Source organism: Merops nubicus, unplaced genomic scaffold, assembly GCF_000691845.1.
Source record: "Merops nubicus isolate BGI_N331 unplaced genomic scaffold, ASM69184v1 scaffold5569, whole genome shotgun sequence".
NCBI lineage: Eukaryota > Metazoa > Chordata > Aves > Coraciiformes > Meropidae > Merops > Merops nubicus.
This window is the reverse complement of record NW_008632933.1, coordinates 27,408-51,621: the sequence shown is the minus strand read 5'-3', so window position 1 is coordinate 51,621 and position 24,214 is coordinate 27,408. Positions and strand designations below refer to the sequence as shown.

General features: G+C 42.7%; 1 protein-coding gene across 1 annotated transcript in view; it reads left to right on the top strand.

Moving 5' to 3' along the window:
• ADAMTS2 (ADAM metallopeptidase with thrombospondin type 1 motif, 2) overlaps nt 1–24,214 on the top strand; it is a gene marked incomplete at its 5' end in the record, with an annotated part of 55,612 nt that overhangs the window by 16,658 nt on the left and 14,740 nt on the right. The window contains 7 exons of the mRNA XM_008948056.1: nt 4,877–5,033; nt 5,828–5,933; nt 7,527–7,670; nt 9,596–9,728; nt 11,727–11,840; nt 18,719–18,864; nt 20,293–20,468. Coding sequence (XP_008946304.1) covers nt 4,877–5,033; nt 5,828–5,933; nt 7,527–7,670; nt 9,596–9,728; nt 11,727–11,840; nt 18,719–18,864; nt 20,293–20,468 — 976 coding nt within the window. The remainder of the gene's footprint in view (nt 1–4,876; nt 5,034–5,827; nt 5,934–7,526; nt 7,671–9,595; nt 9,729–11,726; nt 11,841–18,718; nt 18,865–20,292; nt 20,469–24,214) is intronic.

Below are 24,214 nucleotides of genomic sequence, written 5' to 3'. Positions count from 1 at the left end.
CCAGCCCTGATCTTGCAGTATGCTATACAAATGTCTCTGGAGATGGAGTTCTTGACCCCAGCTTTTGGTCATCTCCAGAACCAATTCTGCACAGGCTGAGTTGCAAGACCAGATCCTACATATTCTACAGCATTTTGACTGCTGTTCCTATTTTTGCCCTGTTTTCATGTGTTTAGAATTGGGGATAAGGATGAGAGGAAATATCGTCCCTCTTCTTTTTTATCTGGGCAAATTATTGAATTGCTTTATTTATGTATTAGACTCATAGCTTATGAGTCCCAGCGTGTTTTGTTGGGACCTTGAAGAGTGTAGAGCTGGCTGATAGCTTACACGGTGCTTTTATAAACTGCTTACATTTATACAGAATTAGAGACTGAAGAAACTGCCACCATAAGAAAGCTTTACAAATCCTCTTAATGCAAAATGGTGATTTGCTGAATGAGCTATTTTTGTTAGTTTGGTTACCATGGATGCTCAATAGTTGTATTTATTTACTTTTTGCTTGTCGTGTTCAAGATGAGAGAAAAATACAGATCTAATCCAATGAACAATAGAAGCACCAAGCAGAAGCAGTGTAAACAGTATTTTGCAGAGGCTTCACACATTCAAGAAAAGAAAGTCCTATTTTACATTGTTTCCCAAATGTGTGCACTGCTATGGTCCAACTTTTGCTACCATAGTTTGAAGCCTATCAAGTCAAGCATATTTCTGCTCCTTTTGGAGCTATTAAAGAGCAGCAAAGACTTCTCCGTTGGCACTCTTGGAGCACCACCTAATGGATGAGTTGGGAAAGGTCCTTTTCCCACAAGCTTCTGACCAGCCTGAAATTCTTGTTATTTATCAAGTACTTACCTGCTCATCAACACCATTGCAAAGTTCTACCCAGTTATGCCAAATGGCAGATAAATAAAACAGTTGGCTAAGGAGAGATGCCATTCTGTGGGTGATACCAGCATGTTTTTCACGTGTACAGGCAACATGAACATTCTTGGAAAATTTGGATAGATTTCAGACTACATTTGCAATTTTCTTCTAAGATAAGTTTATGTTTGAGGTTGTTAAAGAAAAGAAAAATTGTCATATTTCTTACTTTCCAACAATCTCCACAAGTATTTGAAGGACCTTCCAGTCAGCTTCATAACTGACTTGTTATTCAGTGTCTCCGTAACAGAGAACTGAACAACACACTAGTAACTTCCCAAAAGATAAGACAGGCAGCAAAGAGGGCTTGAAGCCCTGCAGATCTGTGCAGGAATGACTTTCAGCCATTTCTTACTGCCCTGTTTTGTGTCTTTGTATGAATGGTAGTTGCAACTCAGTTATCTTCTATTTTTGTTTAGTTTTTTTCTGCTGCTTCCGTTGAAGAAGGGAGTAGAGAAGAAATGAAGGCAGAAATAAAAAAAGAAGGCACATAGAAGGCATTAGTAGATGTTGAGTTTCCCAGAGCAAGGATCTCAGCTAGTTCTCTAGGGCACACTGTCCTCTTAACCCTCTGTGGTGTCTCCTCGCATGGGAGATGTTCTCCCAGCTGAAGCCTTTCAACTTCTTGGCCAACATGTCCATCTGTTTCCATCAGCAGCTCTCTGAAATGCCCACAGATTTTTCGCTTTTCTTGCTGTGAGAAGGAAAGTTTGTCTTTCCATTGGCAGCTTTCCTGCTGATCAGCTGAGTAATGCTCTCCACAGGCCTGCTGTCTTGTTTGGAAAGAGGTCCTTCCCAGCCAGGTCTGAGTTCCCAGCCAGCTGCAGGACCTGCATGTTCCTGGCAGTGTTGGCTCTTTGCTGGCCAACAGTAACACCTACACCTCTTCTCCATATGCAGCCTGCTAGTCCCCAAACATCCTCTGTTTGCAGTCTGACAAAGAGGGATTTTACCTTTACTTACAGTCCTTGTTACTGTACACAGGTCATCTCTTGTCCTCTTGCTCCTTTCATTTTGCCCATTTAATAAGGGGCTGGGCTTTTCTGAGTGTGATGAAAGCTCCCCATTGACTTCCAACAGAAAACATTATCAAGTGTTATCTGATATTTCTACAAGGGGAAATTTTTGGACAGCATCCTTCCAAAACATATGACATCTGCCTTATCTAGTAGCAAGCTGTGCCTGGTCTCATGATTTCCTAACCTCCTCTCTTGAAGGACAGCAACTTTTATCTGTGAAGGAAAGGCAGCCAGAAAAGTGAATAAAAATGCAATATAAAGATGTGTGGCTTAGGAAATCTCTGATCCAAAGATCATTGAAGGCTTGAAGGTTATTTGAAGGGAAAGTACTATGCTATGCTTTTGCTTCTCTGATTCCCTTCTCTGAGCAGCCCATTGCCTACTAGCAGAAGAGGATGGATCATGGCTCGAGGCCTAGGTCAGCAGTTCCCTGGCCATGCAGTACTCACTCTTAGTACTGCTGGAGCCTTTCTCATTTCAAATTGCAGAAAGTGGGAATTTGGGTGAAAATTTGCTAGGAGTCACGTGGGTTTCTCTTTTCAGTCTGCTAAGTTACAGTGAAGAAAGACAAGGTGTTAGTGGCCGGGTGATCTGTGTGCTCAGGGGACTTTGAGTACTCAGCTGGTGGACTGAATATTTCCTCTTACTCTTTGGAAGTTCTCCTTACTGACACAGGACCTCAACTTGCTATTCATATATATAGCACATGGACACTTAAAATAAAAAATAACATAAAATAAAAGAGGTGACAGGTGAAAAGTATAAAACAGTGGCTATTTGGAAATTATTGGGTATTTCATAATCTGTGGTTGTTTGCTGATCACGCAGAGATATTTCTTTGCAAACATTCAGATGTCCTTAAACAAAACACATGTTGATAGTGGGTATTTTTTGTTTGTTTTCTGATTGATGCATCTCACAAGATGTGATGATATTCCTTTGGTAGTGTACATAAGGACATCATTATGAGACAAAGAACTATTATACAAGTTATACAAATGACTTGAGATTTCTTAACTTCATTTTACAGCATTCTTTAAATCTTGCAGTAAGGTTTCTCACCGAGCTCCTTGAAAGGACTGATTTCTTTCTGAAGCTTTGGAGAAATGAGAACAAGGTGGACATGATGTAGATAGGATTTTAATTTATTTGCTTGCTTGTTTTTGGTTTTCCACTGATGGATGTTATTAAAGACCTCAGCAATGGTCAAACCTTCTTTAACTGAATAGGATTTTTGCTTGGAGAGCCAAGCTTTTGCCCTGTAGTAGTCACTCAAAGTTTGTTTAAGTCTGTTCTTGTAAATATACAAACATGCAATAAAGGCACCACAACTGTCCCACCATTTAAAATATGATTATTAGTTCAATTTCCACGGAGTTATGGCTAGAAGCAGTTTGATCCAGCATGGGATTATGTTACAACTTCTTCATTCCACAGTGGTATCAGAATCCAAACTGCGCCTCTATTTGGTTTATTAATTTGTTTTTCTGAACATTTGCAGAGCTGTAATAGCCTAGTTTTGCCAAAATCAGACCTCAGTTTGGCAGGGTTTTCTTTTATCAATTCCAGTTGTTCTTCCACAATCCTTTGAGGATTTTCTTTTTCATGTAGTCAATACTCTGTGTACTTCATCATGCACTCAATTAGAGGACACGTCAAATACATCTGTATTTAAACATGAACTATATTACTTCTTTCTTATTTTTGGCCCAGGCTAGGTTTTGCTCTGCCTTAAGTATTTTGGAATGACAAATGCTTATAGTACAGTATAGCATCTAAAGTGTAGTGGTTTGTTATGATTACAGGGTTGTCATGGTAATGTAATTTTTGAATTATATTACCATGACATGGTAAGGATGAAAAGCCAAGGTTCACATATGTAGTTCTTACAAATCCTGGAAGGTCTGGGATGGGTCAATTAGTCCTACATTTTATAGTATCCCACATACACTAAGCTTTCTGAAATCTTAGCAGTGCACAGTATTAAGTAGAATTAGCTGGGAATTCTTAAGACTCAACTATTTTAAAAAAAAAAAAAAATTTAGTTGTTAAATTTTAAAATATATTTCTCTTCCTTGTTCAAGGTAATTGTCCTTGGCACTGCACCTCATTTGAGTTGGCTCAGCCATGTCAACTCACCACCCATGTAATGTGTGGTTTACAGAGAGAACAGTGTCCCACAGGGGGAACTTCCATGTGCTACCTTCAGGATGATCTGCAGATATGGAATGGCATAAAAAAAATGCACTTTAAAAGACAGACACTGGGAAAGCCCATTTCTTCATAGTAATGATTCAACTACAGCTGAAGAAATTACACCTAGCTTTTGTGCTTACAGAATATCTGATGGTGTTCAAAGGTCTGACAAAACAGGCCTAACAGCTCAGTTTTGTGACAAAAGTGGCTAATGGACCAGTGCTGGGTGCTGGCCCTCTGCTGTTGCTGCCATTTACATCCCTTGCCCATCAGGCATTATCCTTCCCCACACTGGGTTAATATCTGCTGGCCAAGAGCTGCTGCAATTCCAAGAGGAATGCAGGTTCCGTTAGAAGCTATATATCCAAACTGGAAGCTATGGTGCGAGCTGGTGCCAGGGTGATGTAGAAATAAGAAGACACTGCACAATACAGTGTCAATTTTGCCATTGACACACCTATCCTTTATTTTTTCTTCCATTATATATTTTTATTTTTATTTTGTTGTGTCATAGACCTCATTAAATGTGGAAATCACACTTAATCTAACCACGAATTTTAGCTGTTTTCTTGCTTTCTCAACCCAGCAAAATTTGTTTTTGAAGTGTAATTGCCTCATTATTAAGAACAGACTTAATGGAAATGGGATGTTTCGTCAAGTGCCTGAACAAGCTGGGGAAAAAAACGGCCCAAGCTTCTAATAACTAACTATTGGTGTCTTTTTTTCCTGTGCGTGTGCAGTCTACGAGTCTGATAGAGATTGGGAACCCTTCACAAAGTCTGGAGAACGTGTGTCGCTGGGCCTACCTGCAGCAGAAGCCTGACACTGGGCATGCAGAGTATCACGACCATGCTATCTTTCTCACCAGGCAGGACTTTGGTCCCTCTGGCATGCAAGGTAAGAGGTATATCAGGTTTTGGTTTGCATTTGTGCTTATCACTTAGCAAGGCTAGTCGTGCAAAGTTTAATGGCATAGCTTCTGCTTGGTTTTGGTCAATGTTTTCTTTCCCCAAGAGCTGAAGCCAAGAACATGGGATCTGGATGTAAACAGTCCTGAAAATGCCTAAAGAGTAAAGAATGGATTTTGTGTTTAAAAAGTCTCCAAAGCTGTTGTCAGGTTCCAGCAAGATTGCCAAGAAATAATGTTGCAGAGAGATCTGGAACAGCAGGGCCAAGTGCTGTCCACTCTTTTCCTCTTTTCAGGGCTCTGCCTCCTGTAAAATGAGGTTTGGTTCACTTGAAGGGATGAATCTTACAGCTTTCCCATTCCTTTTGGGTTGGCCAGATCTGCTGCCAGCAAAGGGCTGGGGCTTTGCTCATGCATTCCCTGAGGGCTGGGGCTGCACCGAGCTCCTCATGAGATGTAACGAGGCAGCATGTGGTGTCCTTTCCCCTTGTTGCATGATGCACTAAGAGAAGGTAATTGCAGGATAGTCCTAGAGGTGCCAACGGCTTTCTTGGTGAGCCAGGAATGTAGTTTTAAATTGTTCAATAGGCTGTTTTCACCGTGTTCAATGTCATGTTTTCGTAGAGGAGGGAGCACATTATTAAATGTTCAAGGACAGGGGGCTCTTAAGAGGACTACTTCAACTCTAGTGTCACAGCACAGAAGACATGTTTGTCCCAGTGCTTCTCACCACGCTGCCTTCCCATCCTTGTTCATTTTCTGCAACACTTGGTATATCTCCCAGGCTACGCTCCAGTCACTGGAATGTGTCATCCTGTTCGAAGCTGCACTCTCAACCATGAAGATGGTTTTTCATCTGCATTTGTGGTGGCTCATGAAACTGGACATGTGTGAGTAAAACTGTGGACATGCTATGTCCTACCTTAAAGCATCTTCGGTACTGACAAATACCAGTGACCTTAGAAAGATGCCATTTATGTTAGGAAACAATATTAAGGGTTAGCTCTGGCTTCAAGTCTCAACTCTCTCAAAGCTTTCTTCATGATCTTAAGTAAGCTTTATATTTTGGTATTTTCAAGTGGAAAATGGAACTAATACCAAAATATCTTCCAGGGCTGCTGTGAGAGTAGGTTGAATGATGTATTACAGTCTTCTAGTGGAAATGTAAAGTACTTATAATCATGAAATATGAATTCATTGAGTCAGTGGGATACACGAATCTTGAAAACAATCCATGTTAAATAAGCACATCATCTGTATGCATTATTTCTGGGAAAGGATACAATGCTGTATAGAAAGGAGGTGCCAAGCACTGAGGTTACAACTGTTTTATGTATTTCATATGAAAATGCAATCATTTTACTTATTGATGTGATTAGAACCAATGCCTGGGCAGCAGTCATCAGAGCTTTGGTCTGTCCCAGAGTCTTTTAGATTCCCTGTTTGCAAAGAACACCCACTGATTTCCCATTTTCTCTTTGGTGGAACAACAGTTTCCAGAAGGCTTTTTCTGAACAGTTTCAGTCTATTCTGTTTTCCCTAAGAAAGCCTGCAAGCCCTTTTCCCTTTGTTGTATCAGAATTAAGGGCTTTAGACAAATAATTGCCAAAGTTTATTGAAATCACTGGAAATGTATCTTAATTAGACAGGGATGTACGATTGATACCCAGATGGTATTTGATCCCAGAGTTTTTGAATTATGTTTCAAAAGAATATACAGGGAGCTTTAAAAGAGATACCACTGAAGAATGTTTGTAATCCCTCAAATCACATTCAGCCCCAATCTGTTAATTTGGTCTAAATTATGAACAAATATCACCCTCGTTAGTCAAATAGTGCTCATAAAAAAATTACAAAACTGTAAGAAAGAAAAGAAGAAAACATATAATAAAGCCAAAAAGAAATTAAAAAATATCTGTAACTTGGTGTCATTTTCCACAAAGCACACAACACTTTCCAGGCTGTTTCACATTTAAACAATGTGAGATTGCTACTGGACAATATCAGCAGCTAGTCTAAATGAGCTTTCAGCATGGCATCTCTTTTTTTTCCATGCAAAGATTACCTAAAATTAAGCCAAAGTGTGATTTATTTTTTTTTTTAAGAGTTAAGTAAACTCCAGAATAGCTCCAAATTAGAATGTGAATAAATTTCTGTTAATGCTCCTCAAGGGTGGACTAGCCGTAGCAATTCACAAACGTGGATGTGCACAGAAGCCCAAAGGAGGCATTTTTAGTCTGTTTTGAAAGTGGATTAAGCTCATCACATGAAAGTCCTCTCAAGGGTCAATGCTTCTGCAGGGTAGTTCTTCAGCTTCCCTCTCACCCCATCTCATTTCTCATGACTTCACTCACGTGGCCAAGGGTGACGGGATTTAGGAACCTCCTTGCCACCCACCACTGGTGCCATTGGATGTGGAAGCCCTTGGGCACTCGGAGTTCCCCTGTGATGTAACCGTGCTGGCTCTCTCCTCTGCGGGGCAGTTTAGGCATGGAGCACGACGGCCAAGGGAACAGATGTGGGGACGAAGTCCGCCTGGGGAGCATCATGGCCCCCCTCGTCCAAGCCGCCTTCCATCGCTTCCACTGGTCTCGCTGCAGCCAGCAGGAGCTGACCCGCTATCTCCAGTGAGTAGCTGTTAAGCAGCCTCTCCCCCTTCATTAGGGAGCACCTAAGAACAATTCTGCATCTAGCATTTGTGCTGTGTCCTTTTGTTGGGGATTCAGATGGAGTTGAATAAAGCAGTTGAAGATTCTGTTGGGAATGAGATGTTCTCCCACCCATTACAAATAATAACGCAACTTCTCTGTTAGTTTGATTTTGATCCATATTAAATTGTTCTCATTTCGTTTATATCTGTTCATTTTCTGGACAGTGATAGTCTATGTGCTGTCCTCCCAGGGGTTATGAGAAGACACTGTTATGAATCTCACTGCTAACTGTCCTCCCTCCCTAATGTAACCTCTAACTGGAGGAGTGCCTATGCTGCCCAGCAGCATCATGTCTATCTTCTAGATATCAGATTGAGCTTTCAGGGCCATTGGCTGCTTAGGATACCTGTCAATGATAAGATAGTGCTGCCTGAAGAGGAAATTCTGCCCTTTAAGTGTTCAGAGCTTTTCTTGTCTTTAATAGATACCTAAAGAAAGAGCGTGTTCTAGAATTAGTTCTGTTGTTTTCCTTTAAGTACCCTAAATCCGAAAGCTTTTTAAATAGCTTCAGCCATGCCACTTGTATTCCCTTTGAACCTGACACTTTGGGCACTAGACCTGCCCTGGCATTCCCTAACAAACTCTGATATCAGTTTATAAGCATGTTTTTGCTCCTTATAAGAAAAAAAAAATCTTACTCTTATTATGTGCAAATTGTATGGAAAAATACAGGGAAACACATAGGAAATCTAGCAGAAACTGAAAATGTGTAGGGGAAAATGCAGCAAAACAGACGAAGTAAACATGGCTCAGTTTTTTAGTCCATATTTTTATTACCTTAGATATCATAGGTATGGCTCTAAGGAATAAAGATATTGTGAAGGAAGTGTGATTGTTTCAGTTAGCAGGATCCTTTAGAGCTTTAGCCATTAAATAAAAATCATCTGGCCTAGAAGGCTGATTGACATTCTTCTAAATACAGCTATTTTTAAGTATCTTATAACAAAGCAGAACGATGGTTTGCTTTGAAGTAAATCTAACCTCAAAATTCTGCTTTCAGCTATTGGTATCTTCAAGGCAACCTGACTGATGGCCAGAATGGACTCGTGGGTGGTGTCCTCATGCCTGTTAATAACTCTGAGACATTTCAGAGATATTGTTGACCATGTTGGTCTTGTGAATTAACCAATGATTGTGCCATGTTCCCCATTCAGTGATATTAGCATCACTGCTCTGGCTTCCACACGACTCGGCTGTGACTCTGGAACATTACAGGCTGTATTCACTAATTAGGACGACAAGAGAAACTCCCATATTCATTACACAGAAGGGAAACTTAGTTCAAACTACAGATGGAACTGTGAGCTATCAGGAGAAACAGAGAAGAAGCTTGAGCATTTGATGCAGGCAGGAAAGGACACGTTTGTAAATGAGCCCCTGCTCCTCAGCAAGGACGCAGGAAAACTGCAAGCTTGGTGGTAATCTTGGATGGTTACCCTGGCCTCTGCTTCTAAAACCTCACTTGAAAGACAGTTGTAGGCAGCGAGAAAATCCACAAATGGAAAATTAATTAAACTTTCTTTTCTTCTTGGTCTCATGTGGATTCTCCCTTTGATTCCTTTCACATAAGAAGCCTGGAGACTGATAGGAATTTACCTGCAAGCTAAATGGAAATTACAATGGAAGGGCTTCAGAAAAAATATATATAGAATCCATTAAAGGTGGATACGACAGATAAAGTTAATGTGAGTGTAACTGCAATATTAGTTGCTCTTCACAGCCAGCATGTGAGACATCGTGGGCTCTGTTTTGTTTGGAAAAAAAAAAAAAAGGCAATGAAACCACAAACACTGTGGAAGTCTCACAGCCCCATCTGTTAGTGTCATTTCTGCCTGTTGCAGTTCCTATGATTGCCTGCGTGACGACCCCTTCGAACACGACTGGCCGTCCCTCCCTCAGCTGCCAGGAATTCACTACTCCATGAACGAGCAGTGCCGCTTCGATTTCGGGCTGGGCTACATGATGTGCACAGCTGTGAGTACTGAACTTGGGCTTCTGCTCTTCCGCATCCAGCAGTGGCCTAAGTGTCTCTGAAAGGTCCTTAATCATAGAATCCTTTAGGTTGGAAGGGACCTTCAAGATCATCAAGTCCAACCATTGAGCCATTAGGGCTCTAACGTCCTCTGCTAAAACAGATCAGAATCTGTCAGGGTTGGAAGGGACCACAAGGGTCACCCAGTTCCAACCCCTCTGCCATGAGCAGGGACACCTCCCACTAGATCAGGCGGCCCAGAGCCTCATCCAGCCTGGCCTTAAAGACCCCCAGGGATGGGGCCTCAACCCCCTCCCTGGGCAACCCATTCCAGGGTCTCACCGCTCTCATGGTGAAGAACTTCTTCCTCACATCCAGCCTGAATCTGCCCACTTCCAGCTTTGCCGCATTCCCCCTAGTTTTGTCGTTACTCAATATCCTAAAAAGTCTCTCCCCAGCTTTCTTGTAGGCCCCCCTAAGATCCTGGAAGGCCACAATAAGGTCACCTCGGAGCCTTCTCTTCTCCAGACTGAACAGTCCCAACTCTCTCAGTCTGTCCTCACAGCAGAGCTGCTCCAGCCCTCGGATCATTCTGGTGGCCCTTCTCTGGACACGCTCCAGCAGGTCCACGTCCCTCTTGTGATAGGGACAGTGTAGTGAAGCCCATAGGGAAAGGTGTGGCCACTTAGCTGTAAGCAGAGAAGAACAACTGAATGTGGACAAAGGTGTTATTTTGAGTATCTCTGTCCTTTTTTTTTTACTAAACTGAAGTTACAGAAATAATTATTCTCTAAGTTCATCAATAGCCGTAGACTTCACGGAAACAAGCTTGCTGCACTATTGAGCCTCCTATTGCTGGCAGCTAGTTATTTTCCTAGCCAGATATGAAGGAGCTGGATTTGGTGGCACATCTTGTAGTGCTAACACGGGGCACTATGCTTTTATGATCCAATTTTACGGAAAGCTTGATGCATTTTGATGCCTAGCATAAGAAAATAAGCATGACAGCAAGTAGAGCAACTTGCAAGGACTCTTGATGACATGGTTGGCTATCTTGTACTAGGAAAACAAGAGAGAGTCTAAATTTAAAACAGGGCAAGATTAGTGCAATTCTCAGCAGAGAAAGCAGGGTCTTTTGCAGCAGGGCTGTGCCTCCCACCTCCAGCTCCTTAAGTGGGACAAAATATTAAATGGAAAGAGATGTTTTCAGCTGGTGTGGCAGCTGCTAAGACATAACATTCTTTCATTCCCATCTGCAGGATTATGTGTGCTGAGCAGTGTCTCTAGATAATGGATGAGAACCTTTAAAGCATCAGCTGCAGTGTTGTGTCTTGACACAATTCCTACTGATGCTTCCTTGGAAGAATGTCCCAGCCAAAGAGGGTCTTTTCTTACAGCCATTCTCCAGAGGCTGGGGAGATAGAGGCTTTCTGTTCTTCTCTGTTCAGGACAGCAAAAAGCAAGTCCAGACATCATGTCTTAGTATATTGCCTGATGGGTGGTTCCCCTCCTCTCCTATACAAGCTCTTGCATCGTAGGTAAAATGTTGATTTGTTGCTTGGATCAGGGTCCTAGGCTCAAATTTCCATCCTTCTAGGGAGGTGATTGCAACTCCTTTCCCCCTCCCACGAATACTCAAGGATTTTTTTGGTTCTGTTTGCCAAATGAAGCAGCACCATTTGGGGAAGCTGTAAGAAAAGGCAGTGTGTCCCCTGCTCTGGGGGAACTCATTTCCCCCTTGCCCAGTCTGCCTTTGGTCACTAGTGTAAAATGATTTTTTTCCCAGTTTTATTCCATTGAATGTAGGTGAGATGTCACTTCAGAGTCACTGGTGATTTGGGATGAAAGCTCAGATATGCTCAATCCACAGGCACAGCCACGTTCCTCCAGAATCAGTGAAAACAGCTAGAAAGGAAAACCCCACCCTGCTGCATCTTCTGTGGCAGTTTCCAGGGGGAGCTCTCTAGAGCATCACCACTCTGGTTTTTCTTGTGTTTCAGTTCCGTACGTTCGATCCCTGCAAGCAGCTGTGGTGCAGCCACCCCGAGAACCCCTACTTCTGCAAAACAAAGAAAGGGCCTCCGCTGGACGGGACCATGTGTGCACCAGGCAAGGTGAGAGCGGGTGCCAGGCCTGTTCACGGGGTCTGTGTGCCACTGAGGACTTCCCCTTGAAATCAAGGGGAACGAGAAGAACCTGTCTTACAGACCTGAAGTCTGCTAAGATGTGGGGCAAACTCATGGCTACAAGTAAGGCCGTTGAGCAGTGTGGAGGGAGGGGGCAGGGGCAGGGCTGGTGTGTCCTCTGTGACCATCAAACCCCGTCCTTGGGCAAGTCATGGAAGTATCTGCAGGTTGCCCTGTGCTTCTTGGTGAGTCTTTGTGGCAGAGCCAAAAACGGGAACATTTCCACTCCCTATGACTCCTGCAAGGTCGAGGGGGTTGTGTTTGTACCAGTGATGTTGTAGTGATGCTGCCTGGCCTCCTCATTGCAGGGGGTGCACAGAGCAGTGAGGGCTGGGAGATGACAGCCAAGCCAGGGCTGCTGTGGCTTCCCCAAGGGAAAGGATGGGTGTGGGAGTTGAGTGCCAGCTAGAGAGAGCCAACATGACTGCAGAGAGGGACTGTGAAGAGAGAAGGGCAGATTTGTGGAGGTGGACTTGCTGGTTTGATAAGAGTCAAGGGAGGCATGAGGGACTGTGGAGGGAACGTGAAAGGTGGCAAGATTCAGATAGCTCTGACCCCTCAGCCACCATGCTGGACCTGCTCCAGGTGTCAGTTATCCTTCTGTGGAGGTCACACTTTGCTCATAGTGCATCTGAACTCCAAGTCTTTGAAGTCTGTTGAAAAAGTCTGACTTCCCTGGGCTTTGGATGCAGTGATTGAGGGGGAGAGGAAGATGTCACTACTTGGAAAGATGTTTTGTAAAACCCAATGGATGACATCATTTATTTGATAAATGAACTGTATTAGCAGCTGCTGTTACGGTTTGAAATGTCTTTTTAATGAAAACACACTGTAATGCTAAATTAATTCCCTAGCAAGTCATGCTCTATATAAACCACTCTCTTCTGGTTTTCTCTTTAGATTATTCCTGTTATAACAGCTTTGTTTCTTGTTGCAATAGATTTATTTTTAAACTACAATCAAAAACATTAGACAGTCTCTTTGGATTCACTTTTCTATGTCTTGATTTGTGCATTAAAAATCTTCATGAAACCCCCAGAAAAAAACAGCTACATTCCATTTGGTTGCATCATCCTCTTCCCCAAGCCATTCATTCATATTAGGATTTGAACAGAAATGAGAAGAAAAAAAAGAACTAGTAACCATACAGTTAAGGATCTGTCAGTGCTTCCATTATAAACAGTTTGTCAGGATATTATGCAACTCAGCTGTAAAAATTTTCTCTGGACTGGAACCTGGGATCCAAGGCTTCAGCAAACTGTGCAGACAGCCAGGCTTTTTAGTTCAGTGGAGATGCAAGAGAGTATGTGCACATTCTGAAGTTTCAGTAGATGATAGGACTGTGACTGTTTTATTCCCAGAGGAGCTGTCCCAGTTTTTTGATAAATAAACTTATTGCAACCTTCCAGAGAACCTGACAAACTGATAGAAAATGAGAACCATTTTGTTAGATAAGGATCAAGCAGTCTGAGCTAAACATTTTTTTTTTTTTTAAATAGCAGGAATTATGAAAGTTCTACAACTGACTTTGTAGATCTGAGCTTAGCATTTGACCAGTGTATTTATTAGGTGCTGGTGTTTTTAATACAGGCAGATCAGATCAGCCCTTTTCCATCTGTTCCTTTCCTTTCCATCCCTGCCTTTGATTTGGCCTTCCCTCGATCACTCTCTTCATCAATTTGGACAATACCAGGGACTCTTCCTGGAAGGATGGAGACTGCAAAGTGCCTGCATTGCCCAAAGCTGGTTTCAGTGTGGCAGCCTCCTTTAAGATACATCTCCCATGATACCTCATCAGCTCATGAGGAAGAGGAAAATAACTTCAAACTTGATCCGCGTTTTGTTTTGGAATAACACCAGAAAAGAACAGAACAGAAACATAAGCAATTAAAGATGTTGATTCAAAAAGATCCCACTTTAGAGACTTGCAGTTTTCATGATTTCATACCACTAATTCCCAGGGCCTATTTTAAGCTCAAACCAATCACAACACTGCTGATGTGTCAAAGAAACATCCTGGCTTTGCAGCAGCTGAGGGGACTGAGTGCCAGAAAGGAGAGGTACTCGGGGGACTGACACACGGCGTATGGCACCTAGATGTTCCCACCTAAGCCTGGTGTTCACATAGCTGGTAACTGGTCTCTTCACTTTCCCAGACTTAACAGATGCTATTGGGGAGAATCCAATCCAGCTGCCTCCTCCTTAACTGGGGCGAGACATGAGACCTGTAGGACATTTTCAGCAAGCACCCTGACAAGGGCTGTGTCTCTGCACACCCCAGCTGCGCTTTAGACCCTTAGATATGGAAGAAGGAAGATTAGACTCTCTAAAGTTGTCTGTATATGTGTATTTATGCATACATGTAGATGTCTATTTGCGTAAATATATGTAGATGTACGTAATCTATTCTGTGCATGTGATTATTTGAAATAAGTTGCCAAAAGAGCGAGGTTCTGCCATTTCAAAAACTTTCCACTAAGTCTCCTTGTGCAAACGGAGGCGTTATGTTAACTGGCAGCAAACTAATCATTTGCTGGGCTGAGGGATAAAAAATTAAAATGTTCTCTTGGAGCTTTCCAGCCAGAGAAGACAACTACAATTTTGATAAGAAATATAATATTTTATATTGCTCCCGGCCTGCTTTTTATAAACTAGGTTGGGTTTTCAATATCGAGAGGGAAGAGTCTGGCAATTTTGTGAAGCTTTGATGATGCAGCAACTTGTAATTACTTCTTGTCTGAATGGTCACATTAACTTCCATGAACTGACTCCGGTGTGTGAAGTTAACACATGGAGGGTCAGAGTCTTCATGTGAAGTCAAAGGCACTTCATAAATTGCCAGAGTAAACCATGCAGATGAGGCACAACTGTGCAGAGCTTAACTCTGCAGAGCAGTCTGTGGATTAAAAGGAAGCATATGCTTTCAGCTGATAATTTACTTACTTGTGTACAATTCTGTCAGCTCTACCATTAGCCTCAGGCTTCTGAAGCCAGGCAACCTTCAGAAATAGATCATCAGTTTTTGTTATTCCATATTTTTTAAACTATTACTCTTCTGGGGAGGCTTTTATAGCAGCTGAAGTAGCTAACTGCTCTCCACAGGGCAGAAATAAAACCCAAAGTCATTCATGCAAGGAGATTGCATGCCTGAGTCCATCTGCTTGCTGCAGTGACTAACACAAAGGTTGCACCACCTGAGTCTCCTTTGGTTCTTTTCCTGGAGAGAGGTAAGAGCCTGGGACCTGCCCCTGCCAGCCAAGCTGGTGTTGCTCTTGGATTTGGCTGATGTGCCAAGGATCCAGCACAAACCTAGCAGGTCTTCTCTTTGCTTGCACCATGCTAATGAGGTGACCCGAGTCAAACATGGAATGATTTTTAAGTCTGTCAGGAAACGAATAAATAAATAAATACTGAACTAAATAGATATTATTGAGAAGAAAAATGGACTGAGGAAAAAGATTTCTGAAAACACTAATGTGTGCTCAAAGCAATCCAGATAATTTCCCACTGAGAAAGCTGACCTCAGCTTCTCTCAGAGACAGGAGACAGATGGATGAGTGTATGCTGTGTTAGTCACCACAGAAACAGTGGGAATACTTGATTCTCCACTGAAGAAACTTTCACTGGCTCTGGGTAGACTTTAGCATTAGAGCTTTCAGTTTATCCCTTGCAACTAATTATTCTCAAACAGATGGAGCAGAGCTGGCCAGCCTGCATGTGATAGGAAATACAAATGAGTAAGTAACCCTCTCCTGATACAACCTCGGGAGAGGGTGAGAGCTAGGGACCACCAGCCATGATGCAGCACAAGGGCTTGCCTGGGTAGATAACTGGGGTGTCAAGTGAGGGCATGGGAGAGTTGCCAGTGGCTGCCCAATATAGAATAAGTAGAGAAACCCACAGCAGATCTGCAAGTCTTTTCTTGAAAGATTAAGTTGGAGATGTGTTAAGCCCACAGGAACACACTGGCTCTTTTTTTGGCGTCCACAGCAGTTGTTTCAAAGAACTGCTGAAAACAGCAGTGGAATGTTTTACTGCAAAAGATTTAAGCTTCCTCTCCTGGAAATTGCACTTGTTTTGGACTGTCCTGTTTGCCAGAAAAATAGGCGAGACTGCAAGAAGTCATCTTGTCTTCCACTAAGAAAACAGTTTGCATTTTCCCTTTTTTTTTGCCTCGTTTAAAAAAAAAAATAAATATTGCTTTAATATGCTTCACTTGTTAAATGAAACTTCCTGTTTGTGAAAGGAATAGTGGTTGAAATTGGCTCTTTTCCACCTCATTATGTAGTTAATGTAGTAGCAATAGGAAGGGTTGGCTCTAGCTTCCTTTATTACACTGGCAATCGCTCCATCTCTGGTTTTACCTTCTCACATGTTTTCTTGCATAGGTCTGCACAGAGTAAGACTTGATTGTGAGTAATTTTGTTTTATGTAGGCTCCTTTCTTTTAATCCACAAACAAAAAGGCAGAGCTGGGGATGACTCATTTTACACAGATGCTTGTCTCCTAATAGCTCTGCCTCAGCTTCCTGACAATCGGCGTGTAACTGGCTTCTCCAGTAAAAATGAGTGCTGCTCTTTCCTTTAGGCAGCAAAGTCAATGACACTTTTCCATGTTTGCCTTCCAGTTCAGGGACCAGTCACAATGTCAGATAGGTGGTTTATTAGTGGTTGTTGCAAACCCAAATCCCCCTGTTCCTGGCTAACACAGGGACTGGAAAACACATCGTGTGTCTCTCCCTCTTCTCTGCAGAGTCCAAGTGCTGGACCTTGCATTATCACTTCATGAACATACACTATATGGCTCTTGCAATGAATTTGGTGGTTGCTGTGGAACTTACACTGAGGGATGCAGGACCCTGATAAGAGAATGTTTAAGCAAGAACACATCAGGAGCTGTCACATCTCATCTGCTTCCAAGCCCAGCTGAAATGTGTATTGACAAGCTGACGCATTGCCAGCTTCCCCTGCATCTCTGAATGGTCCCATTGCTGCACAGGGCCCGACAACTCAGACTTTTCATTCAAACCAACCTCTCTGAAGCCAGAAGTAAACACTCCCTGTAGGGCACAGCGCTGAGCTTCAAAACCAGAGAAAGCAAAGGACATATTAACATTTTGCATTTCTTTCATGCTTTGCTGAATTATCTCTTGTTCTGTCAAACAGCTAAGAAAAATCTGCCTATTACAGCTCTGGAGCAGGATTGGTATAATTGGCTTTGTGGTAACTCATCTATTTCATAGGTTTTGACATTGCATATTTGAAGTCAGAAGGACGAACCTAATTTCTACTCTTTTCTGCTCCCTGTCCAACTAAATGAGCACCAAAATAAACTACACGAATAGAGCACCAGCCGTTGAGCAGATTAGCGAATCAGTAAACTGCCTTGTCACCATTTTACTAATGATTTTCTCTTTAAATTCAGCTTTATTAATGGTTATCCATCACTTTTAAACTCTCCTTCCAGATCACTAATTGCTCTATGCTTAAGAACGCTCTCCTGTTATAGATCTTCTGATTTTGTTTTTGCTGGCAGCATGCATTTAGCCATATGCTCGCCTTGTGCCGCCTGCCAAATTCCTGCGTTCCAGGGCTTGTTAAGCTGTGTAAAATGTTGTTGTTGACTTGAATGTTAAGGAAAGTAAGTGACTGATTGCACTTGTTGTTGCAGCCATCTGTGTGCCTGAGCCAGAGCTCCTATCCCAACAGTCACCGTTAACGCAGACAAACTGCGACGCTCTGAAGCGGAGTCATTTGTTGGGCTGGAAATATTTTCCAGCACCCACACTTCATCAGTAGACTTTTATGAAAGCAGAAATAGTACTACAAAAGGGCCAGAAACTGTGATCTTTGAGGAGAATTCATACTGACTTCAGCTAAGAAAAAATTCTTTGATTAAGGACTGAAGAAGAGGGTGGAAAGGCGTTGGTGGGTTTCTTTAATGGGAGGAGACAGTTGAAAGTATCAGTACTGAAGGCATGAAAGCTCTTAAAGAAATGTGGAAATGTCTGATAGGTTTGAGGAATATAGCAAATTATGTTTAGAATGACTGCATTAAAAATCAGGTAAAAGAAAAGAGAAAGCCTGGTAGGGCCTGATTAATTGTGCAGAGGTGGGACTGTCCACGGCTGCTCCCCACTGAATGCTTCCTGATGTTTTAGTCAGGTTTGCTATGAGATCTCCAGGGCTCTTATAGTAAACTAGTAAACTCTACTATGAGTTCTGCTAAACATAGTAAACTGTACTATGAGATCAGCAGGAGTTCTTGATTTAATGGCACTAACGTCTGAAATGTGAGCTGACTTTTAATTCCTCTCCACTTTGCTCATCACGTTTGTTGCAGGACTGTAGGCTGGGTTAGGAGCTGCTGGGAAGGATGGTGCTGCAGCAGGAGCTCTCTCCATTCCTGCCTGAAGAGGCTGCCTGCGGTGGCAGAGGCAAGGTTTTACTTTTTGCCTCCAAGATTTGGAATTCTGCCATTTCCCTCTAATGAACCTGTATTAGTTTTGTTGAAATGACCACTGCAGACGTGATGAAGGAATGCAATGCTGAGAGCAGTTTAATGAACCTGGCAGGCTTGAATTCTGGAAGCATGTATCTGCATTATTAACATGTGCAAGTTCATAGAATCTGAGTGAGTTTAGGATCATGGGCACGATCTGACAGTCTCACAGTCTCTCCTTTCTGCTGGAAAGGTGAAGAAAACAATCTGGAATTTGTGCCTAAAATGAAATCTGTTTTACCACAGCTTCTCACATGATATAATTTAATAATCTGATGGGTTTGACATCTAATTTTCTCTTCTAGCATTGCTTTAAAGGTCACTGCATCTGGCTAACACCAGACATCCTGAAGCAGGATGGACACTGGGGGGCCTGGAGTAAGTTTGGCTCTTGTTCTCGGACCTGTGGCACGGGGGTGAAGTACAGGACAAGGCAGTGTGACAACCCACAGTAAGTCTGCATAAACCCACAGGGGTTTCTGATACGGAGCAAATGAGTGGTGAGAATCCTTCCTAAGTGACTAGTGCAGTAACACAGTAAAGGGTCTTGGGTGGTGCTTGTTGAATCTCACCTATAGTACATGTTGACAGTAATTCTACTTTTAGCCCTTAGCAAGTCATGAATCATCTTTATTTCTCAGTTTAACCATCCATTAAGTTGGTTATACAGTTACAAGGATCTGGAAAATACTATTAAGCTATTGTATAAAGCATAAATGAAAGTTTAGTGCCCTATACATGTCTTGTATATATGGGAGTTTGAAATAATGGCAATCATTTGCTGAATTTTTTTTTAAAAATGCATATACCCTTTTAAAATTTTTGTTTAAAGCACCTTTTAGGATGTTTCAACAAGAAGGTCTTAAAATATTTTCAGACTGTTTCCATTCGAAATTGGAACAAAGCTCCAGAGATCAGAACCTACCCTGAAGTTAATTTTTATAATATTGAATTGTTTTGCTTCAATAACTTATATATGTGCTCATCTAGATCATGTAGAATGACTTAACTTCAGCACCACTGAAATATAGTGTATTTCATATAGACTGGAATGTACAAATTACATGAAATGTATAATTATTGCTATCTTATTGCAATACCATAAAATGTCAAGATCCTAACAGCAAGAACTGAAATGTTGGAATGAAATTATTTTACTGGATAGAATGTTTTTAACATTTATTCTCTCAGCTTGTGCTGATGCAGTGATTGAACTTAACTAGTGTTAAAAGGCATCTTATCATTGATTAAAAAAAGCCAGATTTTAGGAAGGCAGCATTTTCTGATGGAGATTGTTCTCTTAAGAAAAAATATACCAGTTCTAATTTCAGCCTTTATTACACTGGCAACATGAAAGTGACCTTTATGATTATGGGCAGAGTTATAGTTGTAAAATCTATTTTCCTGTAGGAAAAGGCTAGCATACTGCTGGAAGTGCTTTCTGTGTTCCTGGAAGGGGGTGCAAGCCCAGCTCCCTTCTGCCAGATCCAACGGTGACCCGGCGCGATGCGCCTGCCGGGGGGACGCAGCTCTGGGCTGGGCTCCGTGTCTGGATCTGCTGCTGGCTTAGGGAGTGAATGTGCATGAGTCACTTCATCTGTGTGTGCTCTCCCTTCCTGGGCCACACCAAGAAAATGGCTTTTCTTGCCTTTATCAAGCAGTTTGAGGCTCTACTTGCAGAAATTGCTTTTTAAAAGCTAAAGAGCGGCAACATTTTTTTAAAGGAAAGACATACTTTCCATATCAGAAATGCATCACTGGCTTCATCAAGTGCCCACTGACATGACTTGGAATTAAATTACTCCTCAAAGGAGCTGATAGATGCTTGATTCATGCATTAATAGCAAAACTAACCAGTGGGTTTCTCTCCCCACTGCAGTCCTGCCAATGGAGGCCGCACGTGCGTGGGGCCGAGCTACGAGTTCCAGCTGTGCAACACTCAGGACTGTCCGAAGGACTTCGAAGATTTCAGAGAGGAGCAGTGCAGGCAGTGGGATCCTTACTTTGAGTATCAGAACATGAAACACCACTGGCTCCCCTATGAGCATGTCGATGGTGAGTGGTCCCTTTTTCCTCTGAGAAGTAAAAATCACTTGTGGATGTAAGGAGGATATAAAACTCCTCCGAGGGAAATCATGCCTCACAAATCTGTTATGAGTTGTTTGGAGGGATCTGTGAGTACCAGTATGTGAGTGATCCAGTTCATATAATGGGCTTGTAATTCATGTAATGGATTTCCAAAAAGCTTTGGGCCCTGCTCCCCTAAAACTGCTCTTAAACTCAGTTATCAGGTTTGTGTTCCACAAGGATGGGTGCTGGGAGCATGGGTGCTGCTGAGCACACATGGCAGTGAGCTGGGAAAGGGAGCAAACAAGGCAACAAAATCTGCTCTGCATACAAAATTAGTCAGGCTAATTAAAATAAGAAGGCCCACAGTGAGAGCTGCAGAAGGACCTTGTGACACTAAGTGACTGAACGGGGCAAACAAAGTTTGGTGTTGATAAATGCCAATAATGGGTACAGGGATCAAAAATGGCAAGTGTGCATGAGTCTGTACACAAGGTGGGCTCTGAAGAGAAAGGTGTAGGAGCTGGGGATAGCTTAGGAAAACTTCAGGTCAGGGAGGGATGGAGGACACTGCTCTGCCTCTGTGCCCCTGCATGATGTGTCTGCATTCTAAATACTCCACCAAGGTAGCTCAGGTTGTGCCCATCTCACTGCTGCCCTCATTGCTAGAAATCCCACAGTTGAACTCAGAAGGGCCTGAATAAAGCAAAGATAAGCAGTAACTCCTGATTGAGGAGAGCTTATATAAACTAGGACTTTTCACCCTGAAAAAGTGTTGATTTAGATTTAAAAAACAGAGTTACAGAATTGTGAGGGGTGTGAAGAGACTGAACATTGAATCATTATTCAGTTTCTCATAACACAAGCCTGGGAACACAAAATCAAATTATCAGGTGGCAGATTTTAAACAAATAAGGGGAAGTACTTCTCCACACAGAGTATAATTTACTGGAATTTGTTGCCACAGGAAGTTGCAGATGCCAGAAAGTTTTAAAAATTATTTGGAGAAATTATTGAAAGTTGTATAATCTATTAAGAGCTATTAAACCCTAAGTTCCTGCCACGACTTAGGAAGTCCCCAAGCTGCAGTTTACAAGAAACTTGGAGAATATTCTGAGAAAAGTTCAGATTTGTTCTTACATCTTCCTCCAAACTCTGCTGGCACTGTCGGAGGCAGGTGTGGGGTTGGGCGGGTGCCGGGTCTCAACCAGCACGGTCAGGCTGATGTTCTGGCATCTCGGCAGAGATCTCCTCTTGGAACAAAAGTGTTCATTTTCCTGTTAATTCCTCTGCTTAGCTGTCAATGAAAGTGCAGCTGGTTGATTTGGGCCATGAAGGTTGTTGCCAGGCTATTGCCACATGGCGTTGAAAACATGCCGAGAAGAGGTTTTACCAAAGAAGGTGGTAGAGGGCAACAATTCTCAGCTTGTTTGATGAGCAGGGACAGCTGCTTGCTATTAGCAAACCTGATCACTTCATTTGAATGATGAGTCCTTCAGGACAGGGTTGACCTGGCAAGGGGTAGGTACCAGGCACCCATCTCTGGGAGGGAAAGGGTCACTTTGGGTGAATCATTTTGCATTCCAGCGAGAGGATATTCTGCCAGAAGTTAATAGCAAGTTCCTCATAATTGATTTGCCTGACTTTCTTCCCGAAGAGTTCTCAGGGTTTCCTCCTTTTCATGGCATCTTGTGCAATCTGGGACTTTCGGAGGCACAGCCGCAGCCTCACAGCTTAACTTCATTAAAAGGCTTTGCTGGCACAGGCAGAAGGGTTGAGCGCTGTGGCCCACAGGACCTGCACTTCTGCTTTAGCCTTTGGAGCAGTCTATTGCAAAGACCACTGTAACTAATCAGATGTTTTTCTGTTAGATTCAATGGCATCTAGGTCAGAAACCAGCTCACTTATGTCTGAGCACTGATCACTGGTCACCGCTGGTTTCCTGTATAACTGTGGTGTAACTGCAGCCACCTTCACAGTTACATTTACCTGTGCTGGGTTATTAAAGGGAACAGCTTTTGTGTGGAAACAAGGCCAGAGGGTGGCTTATGCTTGAACTTTAATAAGTTTAAAACTCCCTTTTGTAAAGTAAGGCATATCAGTGGCATACTTTGTGCAGATAATGCAGTCATGGCTCAAAAGCGACATAAATCCATGCGCTTCACACACCGCTCAGCTGGACGTGTCTGGCACATTGTGTACGTGCTGGGGAGGGGGAGAAGCATCTCATCCCATGACCAGAGAAAAGCTGCTGAGCTGGGGTGCACCCCAATGTGTGCCTGAGCACCCCAGTGGCATGTCGTGGCCTGTGTCCTGCTCTGAGCCCCCCGAGCACCCCATCTCCCAGCCCGGCTGGGCTCACATACCCTGTGTCGTGCATCTGCCAGGGCAACGTGGGGTGACATTGGTGATTAGCTCCCAGCCTCAATTAAATGAGAAGGAACGGCATGGGGAGCAGGGAATGGACAGGCATGTGGTCACGTCCATGCTCCTGCACCTCTGCTATGCCCAACACCAGTGAATAGAAAGAAAATAATTCTTTGCAATTAACAGGGTCCAATTTAACGGCACTTGCACATTTGCTGTTCCCATGGAGCAGTGGGGAAAGAACCCTCTCTGTAAAATAAAGCCCTTGTACAGGGTTGTTGGCACCCAGTCAGACCTTCTGATATTTCCATTTAATCACGTACAGTGAATGTATGGTATGTGTGGGGTGGGGGAGTACATGCACAGAGCGGGTGTGTGTACACATCCTGTGCATTGTTTAATGTCTCTAATATAGGCAAATACATGAGGTCTGTGATCACTTTGATCTTAACAGTCCCCCATGAAGAATCTGCACAAGAAAAGTAAAGTACCTGTTACAGCAGCCTAGACCCTACATTTTTAGCGTGACATCTCCTCATTGTTCAGGAGCAGTCACCAAGGTCTCTGATGTACCAATACCCAGCAGCCATGAGGTCATCAACAGCAATAACAAGGACTTTATTAAGAGAGGGTAGAGGCCGTGGAAGTGTGCGGGGGAAGAACGCAAAGGGCCTGTGAAGATTTATTTTAATTGAGCTGCTATAACAGAAAGGTCATTATAGTTTCAAATGATGGGAAAAGTGCCCCAACTTTTAATCATGTTAAAATAGCAGAATCTTTATTTGTTTCACCTAACAGAAAGTCCATCTGCTCTTCACTGCCAAGGAAAGCATAATGTGTCCTGTTATGGGGCTGGGGATGGCGAGAGATAGGAGTAGAATGAAATACAGTGGTGGAAAACAGCTTTATTCACCCACTGACTAGTCATTTCAGCTTTATTTTTTGTTTTTAGCTCTTTGAAACAGATTAGGAGAAAGAGGTATGCTTGCCTGGCTGTTGGTGCATGTGTTAGCAGTAAAGAAAGGGGTTTTTTTTTCTGAATTTCTTTGACATCTCATCTTTTTTAATGATTTAAGCTATCAAAAATACAAGTACAAGAAGAAAGAATTAACTTCATGTTTAGGTATGGTCCAGCTGTCTCTAAAGACATTTTGGATGCCAGATTAACTCAGGGTCAAACAGCTGCTTTTAATGGCAAAGTGACTTTTGCCTTTTTTCAGATTTAAGTGCAGTGCAAGAGAAACTGATGCAGAAACCTGCATGTCTCACAGGCAGCAGCTTGTGGAAACCTCTGCCAGGTTGCATCACCTGATAAAGGATTAAGTAGAGGCTTGCCCATCAAAGTAAACGATCTGTTATTGTTAAGA